At 40.8% G+C, this 19,926-nt stretch overlaps 1 protein-coding gene across 4 annotated transcripts in view; it reads left to right on the plus strand.

The window, feature by feature from the left end:
- The window catches only part of SEMA6A (semaphorin 6A), a 118,069-nt gene that overhangs the window by 55,558 nt on the left and 42,585 nt on the right, over positions 1 to 19,926 (plus strand). For all 4 annotated transcript variants that reach the window (XM_075526991.1, XM_075526988.1, XM_075526992.1 and 1 more), the window contains exons 4-11: positions 4,843 to 4,903; positions 6,399 to 6,461; positions 7,320 to 7,421; positions 10,294 to 10,384; positions 13,226 to 13,345; positions 14,397 to 14,485; positions 15,391 to 15,608; positions 18,482 to 18,613. In XM_075526991.1, the coding sequence (XP_075383106.1) occupies positions 4,843 to 4,903; positions 6,399 to 6,461; positions 7,320 to 7,421; positions 10,294 to 10,384; positions 13,226 to 13,345; positions 14,397 to 14,485; positions 15,391 to 15,608; positions 18,482 to 18,613 (876 nt within the window). The remainder of the gene's footprint in view (positions 1 to 4,842; positions 4,904 to 6,398; positions 6,462 to 7,319; positions 7,422 to 10,293; positions 10,385 to 13,225; positions 13,346 to 14,396; positions 14,486 to 15,390; positions 15,609 to 18,481; positions 18,614 to 19,926) is intronic.

The raw sequence follows: 19,926 nt of genomic DNA on the forward strand, positions 1-19,926 counted from the left end.
GTTTGTGCAAACCATTAATGACATATTTTAGAGAATGATTCTGCTGGTGCACAAATGCATGTTTGGATAAGAGTTATTAAACTGTAACATTGCTGGTTTAGGCATGTTTTAATATCTTAAGACAAAAAAAAGGAAAACATGTTTGCTGCTGTTCTGTTAATGTACTCAGCAAGGTTAATTGAATTTGGTGTCTGGATTTTTCCTGAGAGCTATACCATGCAGATATAAGCACATGCCTTTTTATAAAAATTGCATATAGAGCCACCCATTCAGTTTGCATAGCTCAGCATGGCACCATCAGCTTCAGTGGAGTTACACAGATTTATACAGCTGCCAACCTGGCGCAGGTCAGACATTAACACTTCCTCTCCCTGCCTGTTGTTAGCAAAGGACATCAACGATCTTAGGGTGGGAATTACCTGATGGATGCAGGATAAATATAAGAAGGGTCCAGATTAGCAAGGGTGGGTAGTCCAGCTTAGGAGCTCTTGGACCCAGATCCTGTTTGGGACCTCCCCGCAAGCTGACCCTCCAGTAGCAGCTTGTTTCCTGCCAGTTTTCTGGTCCTTCTCCTCCATCGGAGAAATACACACCCTTCTGTGTGTGCCACAGAGAGCCAGGCTGTTGCTGCAGATGGGAGAAGTGGTGGGTGGGATGGCCAGGAAGTGAGAGGGAACAGCTGCTGAACAGGCAGCCTCTTGCCACCAGCCCTGTCCTCAAAGCCCTTGGCAGCCTCCGGGAGCTGCCTGGCTTCCTTCTCAAACAACCACTCCCCATCTTCTGGGTGGTCGGATGTGTTCTGTGGTAGAGATCTGCCTGCTGATCTCCACTCGGCACTAGGTGATTAGTTGCATTACACCAGCAGAGTCGCTGAGTGCCATTTTTACATAGTCGTGTCCCTGGCTGCAGGAAGACCACACTTCTACCTGTTGACCTACCCAGGCATTGCAGCCTTACCAGCTAAGCGCAGCTTCTTTGCACTTCTCACATACACCAGTTTTTATGGGATCTGGGCAGCAGAGCTCTGGGTTCTCCCTTGTGCCAAGCCCTTGCGTCGAGTCCGGGCAAAGAGTGTGCTTTCTCCCATGGGGAGTTGCGGTGGCGTTGGTTGTAGGGCACAAAGAGCGGGCAGCCCCACAGCAAGGACTCCCTGCGCTTGGCCTGAGCTCGGGGCTTAGTATTTTTGCTGCCTTTAGTGTGATAATGAGCAGGGTCGGGGAGCAGGCTGAAGGGGTTTGAAAGGTGGTGGCAGGATTTCCTCCTTTTCATGGCTGGGTTCCCTTTGCTTTCCTTATTTGTTTTCCTTTAAATTAGGAAATCACTCGCAGTGAGAAGGTGGTAAATCCGCTTTGTGGATTTTGCTCTGCTGTATTCATAGTTTGTTCCCAGACTGAGATTGACGCAATTAGACTGTCGCAGTGCCTAAGCAACTGGTATTACAGCAGGAAAACCCAGCTTGGGATATGAAACCACTGTGTGCACAAATTATATAAAGGATGCTAGTATTTTGGGGATAGTATGTGTACTTGTATGTGAATATGCATTCTTACATATTATGTGGCTATATATTTGTATAAAACAGTTTACTACAATGAGAGTGCTTATATACTCCTACGATCTAGTGACCTACAAAAAAGAATAAAGAACTGGTCTGTTTTGTACTTACACAAGCCCAAAAAATCTTCTTAATGCTTTTTTCCTATGGTAACTCAACTCTTTGACATATTCTTTTCCCCCTCCACATGTTACTGAATAAAATCCCTGCTGAGCTGAGAGGCCTATGTGATACAAGTTAAAATTCAAAGGTCATTTTTATCTTTAAGTAATAAACTTCAGAAAATGAGTCATCCTTTGATAACTAGTGTGAATGACAGTTTATAACTGCAATACCGCATCTCTCTTAGAGGTAGTAGTAAATCTAGAGACTGAAGCAAATGTGTACTCAATCAAAGGTGTTTCTCAAAGAGTTTTGTAGCAAGATTCATTGAAAACGGTAGCTAACATAAATCCCTTAGCTATCATATCAGATGTTTCTTTCATGCAGTTTTTTTTAGACATTGAAACATAGCGATGTGAAGTTTATGTTTGTACCTAATTATCTGAAAAGCAATCGAAACAAATGATTAAACATTGAGAGTTTTTATTTTGGGGTTGTTGGGTTTGGGTTAGGTTTTTTTGTCTGTTTGCTTGTTTTAGAAAATCCAGCGTTTTCTTTGCAGAGAGTTTCCTTGCGCAGGAGAGGACTAACTCAGATTTGAGAACCGCTAACACTTTGTTACTGAGCGACTGGCATAGAACAAAATTTCTGTCTGTCACTTGCTTATTTTGTCATACGGGATACACGACTCCTGTATTAGCTATTACCACATAAGATTTTGTGTCGCTTCGGAAAGGCTTTGTTTCATATTATCAGGCAGAGGTATCCAGCCAGTATAAATTAGAATAACTCAGCCGAAGGCCATGAAGCCGCACTGTCCGAATATCTGGCTTGCAGTCTGCAAAGGCCCAGCTCTGTTTTCTTTTTTCTCGTGGGAAGGGTACTGCCTCGCTGTCTCTCTCACACTCGCCCACACCGGCGCACACACACCCTTTTCTAAGTTTGCCATGTCTCCTCCTCCCATTGTCTTGTGCGGTGGCAGCTTTTGTTCGCAGTATCTGTCACCCCTCGTGTGTACGTACAAAACGGTTTATTGAGCCCGCGAAGCATTGGGATAGCTCCCTCCTCATTTGCAGCTACACATCTCCAGACGATGCACCGAGTGGCCAAGGGTCACGCACAGCCGGTGGCATGATTTAAATTCCCTTCCTCCACAAGATTATGCCATGGCAACAAAACTCGGTTCTGCTGACTGGAGGTGGGAAAAACGGAAGCTCTAGGATTAAGTCAATTTGTGTTAGAATAACTTAATTAGCAGCGAGCTGTACACATACCACAGCTAGCAGATAGCAGGAGTTGGGCAGCGGTGGGAAAAGGAGGGCAAGGACAATCCTGCATTGTCTGTGGTTAGAGAGCCCTCCCCTGAATTTGACAGCTCTTTCGCTCTCTGCTGACATTGCCAGCAACTATGTTTCGCGTACGGCATGAGAAAATGATATATAATTTGCCTGATACTAACCCTCTTTCACATGATCCTGTAACTTAGCATCTGAGTTTTCTGTGAACTGTTTCTTGAACCAGAAAGTAAGTCCCCTGAAAGCTGTTTTACTGAGGGTGGAACTAAACAACTCAAGCCTCCTTCTGCATACCACCACTGTATTTTCTAATTGTCTTGTTTAAACAGAAAAAATCATAACCACTGGAAAGCATGACTGATGATTAAAATCAAGAGCTGTGCTGGAAGAAGTTTTTTAGAGCTCCAGCCGCACCTAATTTGCAATTCAAGAGATTTTGTTCCCACTTTTATGTAGTAGGAGTGACAGCAACAAAGAGTGATGTACATAAAAAGGGAACCATGCAGTAATCTATGAAGCTGATATCACGCTAATAGGTTATTTTAGTCCAGCACCAACCCTGACCACTGCTCTGCTGGTAAAGTCAGGCAAACAATAAACTGAAACATTAAACCAATCTTGGAAGTAAATGACAGCTCTGGTTTTACAGAGTCTGGAGGAGAAGAAAACCCGCAACTCCTCAGTTTGGCATCTTACAAAGCAAACAGCCTCAAGCGCCATAGCAGACAGTAGATTTTTAAAAGCCAGTTCCCCACAACAATGCTGCCTCTTTTCTCCACGTGAGAGAAGTGTTGCTTATGCCTCTTACAGCAGTCTTTTGTGTTTGTTTTATTTAAGAGACTAGCGCTGTTTCCCCAAAACCCAATAAAATGAAGCTAACCTTGACAGCAGGGATTTCTAAAATGGAAACAGCCTGTATCCTACTTTCAGCAGACCCCTCCAATGCTGTGGATCATGCTTCAGCTGCACAGTTTCCTGCATTTTGGAAAAAAACAATGTTATTTCAAGGAAAAAAGAGATGGTCTGTCCCAGTTTGATGTGGCGGTTACTACAGTGTTATGAGTTGGTGGTTTTTTTCAAATTTTAGGTTCCATACAGAGATGTCCTTGTTCTCAGCTTACACAGAGGAGAATGTTTAAAAATATCTCTTTACCTGAGTAGCTGAGTCTATTATTTCCTCTTTCCAAGGAGACATTGGCAGCTAATTGTAGAGAGGGACATGTTCTCAGGAAAACAGGAAAGTAAATGCAAGCAAGAAATGTGAACTTTTTTCGGAGGAGTATTTTACAGTTTAGTTTGGCCACCAGTGTGTGAAGAGAAGAATGATTTCTGGGAATAGTTTTGTGGCTGTCAGCCTTTTGCCTACCATATTGTCAATCAAATTATCACAGCTGAGGTTAGATGCATAATTTAAAAAAAAAAAAAAAAAAGAAAGAAGCATTAACCTCTTTTTAACCCTGAATGGCTAAATGTGGCACAGTGACTGCTAGCCCAGGAATCTGGCAAAGGCTGCCTAAGACCTATTGTAGCTCATTTCAGGATATGCAAAAACATCTGCATGCTAGATTGTGGCATCTGCTGTAGGACCTCTAGAGCAGAAATTATATGAGGCTCATCTCCTTTCCAAAATCTCATTTGTTCAAATAATTGCTTTTGGGAAAGAATCTTGCTTTGAAGTTTTGTGGCATTTTTCTTTTCTTCTTAATGGGAAGTTTATATATGAATGTGCTTTTCTGGGAGAAGCAGGCGATGCTGTCAGTAATGTTCCCTGGTAAGACCTGTGGTCTTTTTTTGAATGGATTGTGGATTATGTTGTGATAGATAGCTCTCTTCATAGAAAATGAACTGACTACTCCATTTGACTTTGCATTCATTTGCTTTTGTTTACAGGGACCATATTTATACTGTTGATATGGACACATCACATACAGAAGAAATTTATTTTAGCAAAGTAAGTAGCTTTTATCATCATCCAGAAACCAAGGACACTAGAACAAGCTTCAAATAAATAGGAAGATGACATTGTTTCAAACAACTTGCCAGCGCTGCTGTAAAAACTGTAATAAGCAAGTAAGATGGCATTGCTAATCATATTTGGGGAAAGCTAGAATAGCAATCATGTCCTCTGTGAATTTCTGATAAGTGATTTAGCTGGGCTGATAAGCAATCCGTACTGAAATACAGTGAGGTCCCTGATGGAACATCTGTCAAACATCTATTCATTTATATTCAGCAGTTTTCTGTAACAGCTATACTATCCCAATTAAGTATACTGAAATTTTCAACATAAAAAGCAAGTGCTATTTACATATTTTCATGCACACAAATTTTATTCACTCATGCAAGTACTCACTAAATAAAATCTTATTATAACATCACTTTGTAGATGTATTCACATTATCTCCATGGGAAGTTACATTCAAACTAAGAAGAGCTTTGTCTGCATTACCATACCATATATTAACATAAACATACTGGAAATAATCTCTCTTCAGCTCCTTTGCATTGCATACGCATTGTGTAATATGTGCCAAACACAGCCTTGGTCCAGCAGAAGATCAGACGAATTTGGGCATTGGATGAATTCGACTGTAGGATCGGAGGGTGTTTCATTGTAACTGTGAATGATGCTGAAGATGAGCTTATGACCAATTACTTGTCAAAAAGTGAGGGCACAGGCTTGTAATGGAAATAAACATTCATGGTTACTCTTTCAGCTTGGGGCCCTTCATGAATGCACAGCGCCTCAGTTTACTGATGGGAAACAGTCAGGACTGTCGTGGCGATAGTGTCTAAGGTGTTACTATCTTAGGCCATATGTTTTTAAATAAAGTTTTGTTTTAATTAATCAGCCTACCGCATTTGACCACTCCTGAAACTCACCGCAAAATTCCAGGCTGGGATTTACCTGTAAATGGTCTGGAGGAAGAGCATTAGCAGATAAAGTCAGCAGCATCTTGATAGGTGGAGGGCTCTCTGAGACTGTTAGCTGACTTGAAGTGATAAGAATTACCTGAATTTGATTTCTTTGCTAATCTAAAATGTCATCTTCCAGAATAGATATTTCATTTAGAATCCAGTTAGGGTTTATAGTCCATAAATGTTTATTCTGATTTGCAGAATAATATCAAATTAAAACAAGAGAGCATCTAGTACTTTTAAGAAAAGTGCACATATTTTTGAAAGTTGGCCTATTCCTGAATTCCGTTGGTTTAGGCTTTAAAGAAATGGGATAGGTTTCTGGTCTAATGAATAGATGGCAACACAAAATTAAGTGAATGCTCCACATCACTGATCTTTCATTGTTGTGGTGAATTAATCATGGAGAAAGGGTGCAGAAAGCTTTCAATAAATATATGTTCAACAGCTAGTCTCCCCTAAGGGACTTCTGAAATCAAATGCAACAACCTCTGGGCTCTAATTGATTTCTTTCTTGATCCTTGCAGAAATTGACATGGAAATCTAGACAAGCTGATGTAGACACATGCAGAATGAAGGGAAAACATAAGGTACGCAATTTTCTTTTCTTCTGCATCTGCCACTTTAGTTTAGTTGCTTCACTATTATCTCGGGCTGCTGTCTGTGATGTGGAATGGATCATGCCATTCACTTCTTGCCAGTAATTGCTTTTTCCATCAACTTACTGAAGGCTTTAATTTGCAAAAATAGTTTACTTTTAATGTGATAAAACATTACGACAGGAGCCACAGCAATATCCTGAAATACTTAAAGCACTGGGGATTTTGGACATAATGCTTAGTGTACTGATTTTGCTTACCATTGCCTCAAAAGCCAAATGCTGCTGCCCATCCTCCTGCAGGAATTTACTGAGAAGTTTGTGTAAAGCATCAGAAAGCATGAATGTGTGCAGTTGTAGAAGGACTGTTTGTCACACCGATTTTACCCTACTGTAACCTATGACTAGCACAAGTGGTATCAGAATTAGATGCAGGCTCTTTATTCTTTACACCTGCTTCCCCTTCTAGTTACAGATGCTTTATGCCAATACATTGCATCGGTGATGCTACTGTCTCACAGCAACATACATGAGAAGAAGACCAGATTTTTCACTCTTGAGGAAAGCAACAGCATTCAAACAAAATTCACCTACATGAACAATAGCAAAATCTGAGCTATAATATGAATATTGTATCTTCAGTTCTTTGTAACCATTTTTAAACCACTGGAATATAAATCAGTTGTGTCTTGCTCATTGTCAGTTAAACATAGTTGAAATAAAGCCCAGAATATCACAGTGGCTACCAGCCAGTTTCATTTTAGACCTGACAATGAAATATCATGGCATAAAAATAAAACCAGACACCCAAAATGCAGTAGCTGAAATACTTTTTATTATTTTTCTTCAGGATGAATGTCATAATTTTATTAAGGTTCTCCTAAAAAGAAATGAGGATACATTGTTTATATGTGGAACAAATGCATTCAACCCTTCTTGTAGGAACTACAAGGTATGTGATCTGTTTGTGGGATTTCATTTATGCCTTGTCTTTGTGTTGGATTTATTGTGACTATGCTGGCAACAGCATGAGGTTGTCATTCAACAGTGCATCATTTAACTCTGTAGCATTTGTCCTGACTTGTTTCAGTGCTGCAGAGCTCAGTGTTGATTGGATTTCTGAGGATTGCTCGGATTGATTACCTACTTCTTTGCAACTCCTGCACATCAGACTTTATTGCCACTTTGCATTGCCCTCCATAGGTGCAGTGTCCTTCATATCCCTGCTTAGGGATGTGGTCACTCCTCAGAAAGTTCCTCAGGTTGTCACTGACACCCACGTCAAGTCATAGACTGATGCTAAGGATTACCTCTGGGGTAGCACATTTTAAATGTCTCTGTGTACTGTTCTCAATCCCAAAGCCAGTTCTTAAGACACTTGAGGGCTCAGCACAGCAAAACCTGGGAAGATTAGTGTTGGGGACCTAGCAGATGTGGAAGCTGTGGCGATGCTGTGGCATTGTGTGCTGTAAAAGTGATTGACAGCAAATCCCCACAGGGAAAGGTACAGCAGGAGGGTGATGTATTCCTCACTAGCTGGGGATCTGAAAAGCCAAAACATTATCTAGAGCAGTGTAGAAAACTGTGCTGGTCCATCGATACTCGACATTAATTCCTTGACCCCAATTTCTTCCTTTGACATAGTGTGTCCCTGTCATCTGCATTTTAACAGGGCCCATTTATTCAAATATTTCCCATTTTCTCAGGCTTGCACCAGTATAATCTGATATAATGCCCAACAGTGGATGTCTCTGGAGTAGCTTCGAAATGAATTCACTTAGGCCCTTGATATCCAGACTCTGCTTTTCCAGGCACTGCTATGTCCCACAGGTCATTTTTCATCCTTCTTCAGGAAAAAGAAAATTCAGTTTTGCTAATGCTGCTTCTGATAAAGTCACGGCACAATTGTCATTCATTTCATTGGGTAGTTATTGTAAAAAACAGAGTAAAGACATTAACATCCAGGAAAACAACTTCCTTAGTGGTATTCGCTGTGACTGCTGCTCTTCCTTGCTTTTTCTGCAATGCTGCTCTACCTCGTTTAGCCACTGTGATGGCTATAGTCTAGGAAACACAGGAGAGAAGCTCAGCGTAGTCTTTTGTTTCAGTCTGGAGGAAGAATCATATGTGAATAAAAATACAAGCCTGCATCACAGTAGCTGTGTGGTACAGGTAGCTGCTCTGTTAGCAGCCGTTTCTTCTTTCCGTCCTTTCCTTGCATCCCACTCCTAGCATGCAACAAAGCTTCTTGGTCTCAATGCTGTAGTCTTCCACACAGTTTGTCATTTTTTAGCTCTCAATGCCATTAATGCGGCTAAAAAATCTCAACCAGTCCCCTTGCTAGAAAACTGTCTTTTAATACAAATACAGATTTCCTTGGCATCCTGATGTGAGGGATATAGATGGCCCTCCTTACCCTTACTGCAGGTGTTTCATGCCCTGTGAGGCATGGCCTCTGCAGACTGCCTCACCTGCTGCGGAGCTGCAGGGGCTGGATAGTGATACCTCTGGGAGTCAGCAGAAGGTCTCTCCCACACCTGCCCTGGCTTTTCCTCCATGTATTTCTGCATTATAGAGAGCGAGCACTAAAGATGTGCCAAACAGAAAACAGGGCTGTCCCTCCACGCTGCCAAGGGAAGTGTGGATGAGCCTGGGGTGTGGGGCTCAGTGCAGGGGAAGTTGCTCGGGACTGTAACTCGTTTCCTCTCGCTATCATGTGAAATGCTTTTCAGCCCTTGAGTAAACACAACTAATCCCCTTCAGAGTGGATTTTTGACAGGAAGGGTACATGACAGAAAACACATGACGACAAATCGTCCACTGGAGGACTTGGGTGCTGTAACATACAAGCTAAAAGTTGATTGGAGTAGTTGATGGAGCCGGGTGGGTTATTTTTCATGCTCTGTGAATCTGTACTGTATGTGATTTATACAGTATGAGCTGCTCAAGTTACTTGAATATGCTAGAAAGAGTCTTATTCCCAAAATACGGTAGTATAAGAATCTTAAAGAGGTAAGAGCTGTACCTTTCCCCTGTAGCTCACTAAACCCTCTTGAACTTAGCGTAAAGTTGATCTGTATATTTGTATCATTATCAGTGCCCAGGGTGAATTTATTTCCCAGGAGTTACACTTAAGCCTCAGATTTTACAATTCCTGCACAGATTAATTCTTGCCTGATGGTAAGAGGATTTCTCCATGACACAGACTCAACTGATACAGTAAGACTTGGAGGGCATCCTTCTGAGTATGCAAATCAAGGAAGAGAGCACCACTGTTGAGACTAGACCAGAAGGATCTCCGGACTTTGGGGAGAAAAATGCACACACAGATAATTGTCCTAGTGTTGTTTCTTCTGACTGCTGTGGCTTGCAGTCTTTTCTGTGTATAAGAGCGCTTCTGTTGGATCACTGTTGAGGATAAATTTTGAATCCTTGCCAGAACCACAGACCACATAGCCTGCTACAGTTCAACAGGAAGCTTGTGTACAGATAAAATATAGACTGAAGACTTTTGTAAAATGTGTCGAGCTAAGAGTGATTAGCTCCAAAAGAATGCCTGACTTACTAGATGCACTTTCTTCAGACTGATTTTATTTAGCACCATGATTTTTGTCAGGTTCACAAATGCAGGGCACAAATGTGTCGAGCTAAGAGTGATTAGCTCCAAAAGAATGCCTGACTTACTAGATGCACTTTCTTCAGAATGATTTTATTTAACACCATGATTTTTGTCAGGTTCTTAATGCATAGTCAGGAGCACATAAGCCTCATTCTGGGTAAGAAGTCTTGTTTCTCTATCTGAGGAGCTCCCTTTCGTTTTTCAGATGGATACCTTGGAGTTCCTGGGAGATGAATTCAGTGGAATGGCCAGGTGCCCCTATGATGCAAAGCATGCCAACGTTGCATTGTTCGCAGGTAAAGTGACGGACATAAACTTTTTGCCTTCTGTCCTGCAGCCCAGGCTTGCCGTAGCACTGTGTCTCTTGAGTCCAGAATGCCAAAATCTAAAAGGTGGCAAAGGGAGTGAATAATGACTAAAAATAGGGGGCATAAGGAAATCACTAGCACGGAAGCCTTCCCTTCTCTGGGATTAACTTCACTACCATAAGGATTGCCTGAAGCCTCAGTTTTGTGGTTCAACATTTCAGTATTTCCTGGATTTGTGATAATATGATGCCAGACCAGTGTGAGGCACCATTTCTGGCTGCATCCGGCTTCTGCGAAAGTCAAGGAAAGTCAAGGCTTGTGTGAACTTTAATGAGGAGTGGGCAGGATGTGCTCTTTAACAACTCTAAGCTTAAGTTAACCTTCATAATAAAAGGAAGTTAGGGAACATGCTGTGATGTCCCCTTTTCTAGATCTAGAAGGAAGGGGAAGGTGATTTTATTTTAAAGCAGAAAACATCTCAATGTGGTGTTACCAGCTGTGGTAGGCAAAGGAGAGAAGTGTGTTGGTTGATAATGATTTATGCTGTATGCAGCAGAATACAGTCAACTCTGATTTCTACTACAATAGTTAAAAAAGTGAGTGCTTATGAATGGGGTTAATTTGGGCTGTTGATTGTGAAATGGTATTTTTGTACCTCTTTTCATGAATTCCTGATTAAATGGTTTCTTTATTGAACTTCTCTTAGTGTGAACCCTGCTGATCTTTTCTTAGATTTGGCTGTAAAATAGGTGGTAAAAATAATACAGAAGTCACCCATGATAATGTCAGTCCTCTTCAGCAGGTGTGATGCTAGAAAGCAGAGCCTGGGTGCTCACATGGAAATACTTTAGCTATTCCTCTGAAGATTTAAGAGTGTGCAAGCATTCCAGCCACTCTCAACTGAGTCTGCGGCTGAAGGGCTGTATTAAGCACTGCTGTGTTTGAGGTGGCATCATCTGCCTTACAAAGGAGAGATTTTATAGCAGGCTGCAATTTTTTTTTACCCTCTATAATGTAAATAAATGAGTCCTTTTGTTTCAAAAATAATGGTGATGATGATGGTGGTAGTATGTAATTTCTTAATTAAAGTCAAGAGGACATAAAGTAGAAATTCTCTGATTGTAGCAAGTAATTCATAAACCAAGGAAAGAGAAAGACACCTTCAGAGAAAGATTTATCCCATGTGTCTCAGATTCCCTATCCTTAGGGCAGTCTGAATCACCTTGCAGAAGGGCCTTTCTCACTATACTGGCCCAGAAAGCATTTATGACCATCTTAATGTAAACATTTACCTTGCATGCAGCTGAAGTTTGGTAAGATGATTCCCACTTTGTCACTGAAGAAGTCCTTGCATTATTTGAAAATAAAAAGAATATTTATAGAAATTATCACACTCTTTCATGATAATTCAGAATAAATTTGATACTGTTCAAATAAATTCTTGTAGAATATACCCTGTAAATCTGCTAGCTTCAGAAAATCACTGTTTGATATGCCATACATTTTGATAACCATGATAACTTTTAAGAGTGCAGTGAAAAGCAGTTTCAGAGCAGTTTAGGGAACTAATCCAGCTCATCTGAGTCTGTTGGGTGCACTTACATGAATATGGCTCTTCTTACAGCCTGTAGCTATTGGAGCTGATATGTGCAAATTGTAATTGGTCACATGGTCTTCAGGAGCTTGACAGGAAAGAAAATAAATGTGTGATTGTATTAACCTGAGTTCAGACATCCATATCTAAACAATCCAGCTTTTTAGTCTATTTTAAAATTGGTTTTAGTATTTGCTTTTTTTGTAATTATTTTTCTCTGATTTTACTAAGAAAAAAAGCCCATTTTTAAATAGCCAAATAGCCAAATTTAAATAGCCCATTTTTAAATAGCCAAATAATGATGGGAACTGTGGGGCTCAGAACAAAGAATACAGCCCTACTAATAAAAAACAGTCTGATTTTTAAATCTTGAGCTGAAATTAAATGTTGCCTGTAAGTGCAATGAGGAGAGCTTGATCAGTAGAAGCCTCTCTGCTTTGTCTTGGGTATTTCCTCAGTGCTGGTGCCTTCAAAGCCCAGCACCCAACATAATCTCTGTAAAAGGAGATGTAGGCCGTTCTGATTTTTATGTAGACACAACAGAGACACAAGTTGCTGTCCTCATGCTGCAATGCTTGTGCTCCTAGCAGACATCATGTTCACTTCATCTGTCTCACACATGAAAACAGCCATGTACAGTTACCATGACCTGCAAACAGATTAGATAACAAATATCATTTTAAAATGTTGTTGGAGCGCATACTTTTACCTCCTGATAGTTTTGCATCTTTTTGGTTGTCCTTGGGGTGCCATTTTATAGACCCTTTCTTATTGCTTGTCCTCTGATTCTGTAAGAGAGGAATGCATGATTCATGTGGGAAATGCCTAAAATGCATTTTGGAAAAGAAACATAGGTAGGCAATCCTCCTTCATCTCTTTGCCTCCCTCTTTCACCTGGGCTCCCTGCACACTATTTAATTTTTTGCTAGTGATCTTTGGCAGAGGAGAAGTGCTCTCAAAGGGAGAAATTTGCATAAGTGTCAATTAGCTGACAGTCCCTAAGACCTGTCTGGATTGCCTTCCCAGTTAAAACTAACAGTTCTGTCACAGCTTTCTCATATTTATTTTGCTCACATACGTAGGCAGAATTTATGAGGATTGAACCAGAGGCATGTGCAGGGAAACTGGGTAGGGTAGTTCAGTATGACTTACCTAAACTGGAGAATGATGAGAGAAAGCAATTACATTATTTCTAATGCTCCTCCCCTCTTGTTTCTTCTTTCCTTCCTCCCCAGAGGGAAAGCTGTATTCTGCCACAGTGACCGACTTCCTTGCAATAGATGCAGTCATATACCGGAGCCTTGGAGACAGCCCAACTCTGCGGACAGTTAAACATGACTCAAAGTGGTTGAAAGGTAGATAAACAAACACACCGAAAAAAGCAGCATCTCTGATGAGAGTCTTGGATTCCTGACAGACCTCTCTGTCATTTCATTTCAGCAATGCTTTCTGGCAGAAAGAAGAAACTAAATTACATCTCTTACTTACACTGATCTGTTTATCTCTTTTCCTCTTCTCCTGACCCCAAGTTACTGGACCTGGCAGAAACTGTGAGCATGGTAGATCAGAATATATATTCCAGCGAGCTTTCCAAGCTGAAATCCATCAGTTTACAGCTGTTGGATGTAAAGGTTGGAACTTGCAGGGCTCGGTGTGCTTGGGCTGTGTTTGAAAATATTCCTGCCCCAGGACTGTGTTAGGTAACAGTCAAGGCTTCATGAAGTACAGAGGGTTTGTCCTGTAGCATTAAGATTCATCAATGAAAATAAAATTATGGAAATATTGCACAAAGCCTTTCTTTTATGGTTCTTAGGGACTGTACAGCTGCCATTGAATTAGGCAATTTCTGTGCTCTAAATGCCCTCATTGTTAAGAACGGTGCTGTTTAGCTTCATGTAGGCGTTATGAATAGTTAGCATTTGGAGTGATTTTAACAGGGAGCAAAGCCATAGTCTGAAGTCTTTTTCTGCATGCAGAAATGTTTTGCCAGGTGTCGACTTTAGCTGTCCCACTTTGCTTGCTGCTACAGACACGTGTGGGCAGAAACAGTTACATGGTTTGTTATTCCCTCCACACACAGCCTGCATGCCATAAAGAGCACTGCTTGAACCCCTCAGGCCTACCATTATATATTGCCCCTTTACCTTTCCTCGTACACCACGCAGGGCAGATGTATTAGTGGCAAACACTTAACTACCTTGCAGTGATGTTGCACAGACTTGTCCCCAGCTGTCCTGTTCCCAGACAGTGTTCTTCTGCGGTAGTGATGCTGCTCTGAAAACCGAGCAAGTTTGCCTAACGTGGGCATTTCACCTTTGGATGTTTAGTGTGAATGTATTTGGCTTCTCTTTGCATGCTATAAGCTGTACATGGTGCCTAAATAGGATGTGTTGTTTTTTCTTCTAGAACCATACTTTGTCCAGGCAGTGGACTATGGCAATTACATTTACTTCTTCTTCCGGGAAATAGCAGTGGAGTACAACAGCATGGGAAAGGTAGGGGCAAAAACATTGCCTTGAATCACTTTGTCAGTTTCAGGAGGAGGAAAACATATGCTATTCTTGGACCAATGCTGTTAGGAGTGACCTTGAAATGAGAACCATAAATCATGATGACAAGGTCATCATTTTGAGAAGATTCCTATTGCTCAAGCCAAAAGGTTGGTTGGAGTGAAACATTGCACTGTCTTGAGAGGAAACAGGGTGGTTTCTTACAGTGATGGTGTATGCTGGAATCTCTTTTCTCAACTCATAAAAAGCACAAGGCAAATGTAGTTAGTTCAGCGTAGCAGGTAATTGTTAAAAATGGATTCCAAAGCAGGGAGACATTTTTCTTTAAGAAATCTGAATTGGAGTGCTGAGTAAACAGGGGCAGAAATTTCGTGCTCTGCCGTTCTGCAAAGAATAATTAAACACTTTCTGCATTTTTGCTAATTTCACAATAGCTTTCTGACTAAGCAGTCAGAAAAGCTGACCAAGGTCACAAAGGTGGAGGGCAGGAATAAAAGCCCAGCAAGATTTGCATAGTTTTTAAGTGCTGAAAACACAAGAGTCAGAGCAGGCAGTGTGGGTTGCAGGGATTGTGAATATAAAATGTGCTTTTGTTTGGGGAAATAGAAAGCTAAGCAGTCTGTATGGAAATGAGTTTTATATGGATTGAGAACAGATCTCCTGAAGGATTTATGGCTGTATAGTAAATGCCACGGTCTTATCTTTTATAGCACACTGTTCCAAAGCTGAGTTTTTCCCTGTTTCTTATTTGTCACAGATTATGGAAACGTGGGATTAAATCAAACACCTTGCTGTGTTATTCCAAATGTTTTAAAAGCAGAATTCCAACAAAGTCTTTTAGTTCAACAAACATTTCATTTTCTCCATTATTTTTGCTCTACTCCTTCCAGGTAGTTTTCCCAAGGGTGGCTCAGGTTTGCAAAAATGACATGGGAGGATCTCAGAGAGTGCTGGAAAAACAGTGGACTTCCTTTCTCAAGGCTCGTTTGAACTGCTCGGTTCCTGGCGATTCACACTTCTACTTTAACATACTGCAGGCAGTTACAGATGTTATCCATTTCAATGGCCGGGATGTTGTTTTAGCAACCTTCTCCACTCCATATAATAGGTAATAGGCGCAATAACCTTTTACCTTCTGTTTCCTGTATGTTTTGCTTTTCACTGCAGTTTCTTTTTACTTTATGAAGGTACAAGAAGTACAATGTAATTATTATGTACCATACGCTTACTGATAGTTTGTGCTTCATTTTAAGATACCCTGGTATTGCTTACTGCATTTTATATCTGATAATTTAGAGCAGCTTTCAGCCATTTACTATCTGGACACATTCCTTGGGCGTACTTTTCTTTAAGTCAGACCAGCCACCGAGAAGTTTTGCAGTGTATAACTTGCAGAACATTATTCCAAAGAGAAAATATGATTTTTTTTTTCTCACAGAGAAGGGGCTTGGTCTGTCCCATTTGCATCTAAACCCCAAAGAACCACATTAGTACTCCTTCCCTCTATTTCATGCATCCCTACTGACTCTTGCATTTTCTCCTGGGAGAGCCAAGATCCTATGCTGTCCTGCTGGCTGGGGAGGAGGGTCCCCAGAACACCCTCATTCATTGTTCGTGTGGTTTTCCAAAAACATCAGTTCATCTGCAAAGAATTTATTACCATTACACATTATAACATGTTTCTCCATAAGTTATTAGGAGAGTAACTGTATCTAATTATTGAAGTCTCCCAGAGAAGTTAAAAAAATAGTAGCATTCTGATTAAAAAATATATTGCTGTTTCACAAAGTAGTGTTTGAGCTGAAAGGGGAACTTTATTGCTGGAATTCATCTGGTTTTGCTGTACGCTCGCCACCTCTTGTCAAAGCCTGACCTCAGTGAGGTCATGCACAGAACTGACTTCAAATGAGAGGAAGCCCGGGCCTGTAATGTATAATCACTACTTTTGACATCAAAACGATAGGAACCGCAGTGGAATAATTATGCCACCAATAGGGAATACAGGCTTAAATTAAGATGATCTCTTTTTAAACTGCCTTAATAAAAGCAAGTGAACAAACAGAGATTCAGCAGCAGAAAACACGTTGTATCTTGAGGTTATCTCAAAATTGAGATTGTCCTCCCACTCTGCTCATATTTCCTGTGGTGTGTCATGAATAATACTTTTCCTTAAACCATGCATTTTAAAATCTAAGTACTTGGTGTTAAAATCAAGGTACTATTTTATAGGCCCCATTTTTTTGCCAAATACTGAAGATGACAGGGAGGTGCATAGGCTTGGAGACACCTCATTAACAGACCTACCTCTGATATGGACACATCTCTCTCATTCCTACTCCACTGAGGAAAGCTGCAACAAATATCTTTGATCTCTGGAACAAAGCTTTTCCCTAGAGTGGAGAGACTGGGGAGAGACTGGGAGAGAAGAGATTTCCCAGTCTAACCTGAGGCACCCAGGGTAGGAGCTGGTGATGGGTTGTAGTCCAGTGGTTGGGAGGTGGCTTGGCTGTGACGCACAGTACTCCATCTGTATGGCTTTACCACACTGCAGACGGCAAATTGCCATCCTCAAGAGCAAAAGCTGTTGCAGTCTTCTCACCGCAGCAGTCCCTCCATCACTGTGGAGTTTGTGTTGATCACAGTTCTCAGGGCTTTCAGTTCTCTATAGTACACCTCAAGATTTTAGGGTTGTTTTTTCTTTAGGGTTTAATTCAGCAAAGTGCAAAATCTTCTAGCTGGAGTGGTTCCTGAGGCATCTTTTAGGGTGAGGTCCTGTGTGTGGCCAAATACCCTTGACCAGCTCTTACATCGACATACCTGTGGCTGCCTCCATTTAAAACTCTTGCTGTGTAGTATCACGTTAATATAGAGCTTTGAAGTTTCCTTCCATATAAAAACACAATCTGTGGAGATCAAAGTAAGACTAATACTGTCTCCCTACTTGTTGTTTGCTTCAGTAACAAGCATTTTGAAACCTTTTAATATTCAAACAGTTATTTTCATATCAATTTATGTATCTTTATGAGTTTAGTTTTATTCTCTGTAATAGTATTATAGTTCCTATATCTTTACTTTGGTGTATAATAACCTGCTAGCTAAAAGCAGAATTGAAAGACTCAGCCAGCTGGGTTCATGCTATTTACCTGATAAAATCAAGCAGTGAAAGTCAGACACAAATACAGTAGTTCATGTGTAAAAAAATGAAAGGTGGATAAATGAATAATTCATGCTTCCAAGTGACTGACCATGGGAAACCCCTAAGCCTTTCAGAAAGTATGTAGGTAAAGATATAATTAAGTTTAGATAATGCTGTCGTGCAGTTGCATGCAAATAATAAAAAAGTTGAAATTTACAACTTTATGATCTAAAAATAAAATTTAATTTGCTTCTATAAGCTCTTTACACCTCATTGAGTTAAGCAAATTCCTGAGCATAGTTAACTCCTTTCCATTGGGAAAAATTGGTGGAGATCAGACTGTGGGAGGATGGAGTAATAACGTGTAAATGCCAGGTCAATGGCACGTTGCAGCATGCTCCCAGTTTGATCAGCACCAACTTCTGAACTGTCTGCAGTGTATTTTTGAGGCATGACAGGGACTGTGAGAATTAATACCGAGAGATGTTGTGACTCACAAGAACTTAAATTTCCAAATAATGGGCTCTGAATGAGACTGGCTATTACTCCTCATGCATTGCCAGTGGTACACAGGGTTTCCCAAATTCTTTCCCTTCTTCAAGATTATTGCAATTACTTCTTTCTATAGAGGCTTTGAAACAAATTGTGCTGGCAGTAGCTGTCTGCTGATTGGTATATTTCAGGCTTTTCCATGGGGCTGGCTTTTCCTGTCAATACTCAGAGGTTACAGAGTTCAGGATTGAGTAGCCTGTGACAGGAAGACTTCTATACAGCATGTTTTTCACTCAAGATTTTATGCATAACTGCAGAATGAGTAACAATTTCTGGGAAATGTCACTCTGCAGCATCCCTGGCTCTGCAGTCTGTGCCTATGACATGCTTGACATTGCCAATGTATTTACTGGGAGATTCAAAGAACAAAAGTCTCCAGATTCCACGTGGACACCAGTTCCTGACGAACGAGTGCCCAAGCCCAGGTACGTTTCATGTATAGTGATATTGTTCTGTTCCTGCACGCAGCAAGGGGTTTTTGTCAATTGTGAGGTGCAGATACAATTGAAGATACATGTTGTAACAGTAAAAGAGAAGTTGAGTTGCATTTGGATCTAAGGTATGCAAGTGAGAATTTTTCCACTTAAACAGGATTTGTGTAACATAAATCAGGCCAGCATCAGATCTACTTGGTCAGAATAATCTATCACTTAAAAGTGGTGTGAGTTACACACCTGTTGCAAATTGGTTCGGTGATGGATATATCTTATTACAAAGCCTGCACCAATTCTGCGGTTTGCTGTTCTGCAGTTAACGTGCAATTTATGTGCCACAGAGGATGCATCATGGGAAAAAAAAACCAGCATTGTATCAAAATGGAGATTCAGTTTACCTTATTCCTCCTATGAGTTGTTTTCCCTGCTTCCACTTCCCTCCTGTTTGCAGGTGGCTCCTCTATTACGCTCTTTTCGTATTTCCCACAAGCACCCGTTTCGTACAAGTTGCTGTTGACAGCCACTTGTTAACTCATTTACACCAGTGGCATTTTGCTCTGAGAATACGATATGGATGTAGATAAAGCAAATTCATTTATCTCAGTCAAGCTCTACCACTTTAATGTATGTTTTACATTGCCTGTGATATCTTGTATAACTTCAAAAGAAAAACACGTCTGAAGCTCTTTGGTGGCAACTGAGCTTCTACCTCAATCCAAAGTTGGCCCATCATGTTTTAGAGTTGCCAGGTATAGTATTCCTGTGCTGTCTTTATTGTGAGGTTGTCACTCGAGAGAAGAGCCTGGAGGTGACTGGAAAATCTGGTAAATTCTGTATCTGTTTTTGGTCTGAGCCTTAGTAAGGCACCTGCTAGCACTCTTGCTGGATTTTTTTCTCCTTTTTGCAGTGTTTCAACAACTCGTTGACATGATGGGCTGCTTTGGTAGTACAAGGCTGCATGAGGGCTCCAAGGTCATTTGTTTGGAACTTACTCAAATAAAGAGTACTAGCAGGGAAGGGGGAAAGGAGAAAGAGAAATCTTCCCTTTCAGTAGGAAGGAAGAAGAGAAAATTGCATTGTGAGTTTGTGGGATGAGCCACTAGCAGGCTAACAGTTATGATGGAGATAATACTGCTCCGTCTAAGCCAGTAGGAGATAACATGAACTGAATTGGTGAACACTGTTTCATGTAGCATTTGGCCATCCATCTGCTTAATAGAAATAATCATTACTGCTAACTCATGTTGAAATGCATGAGAGGTACAAGACACCTTTGAAATAAGGTCATTTTTATTTGGATATCT

The sequence above is a fragment of the Mycteria americana genome, chromosome Z, assembly GCF_035582795.1.
Source record: "Mycteria americana isolate JAX WOST 10 ecotype Jacksonville Zoo and Gardens chromosome Z, USCA_MyAme_1.0, whole genome shotgun sequence".
NCBI classification, from domain to species: Eukaryota; Metazoa; Chordata; class Aves; order Ciconiiformes; family Ciconiidae; genus Mycteria; species Mycteria americana.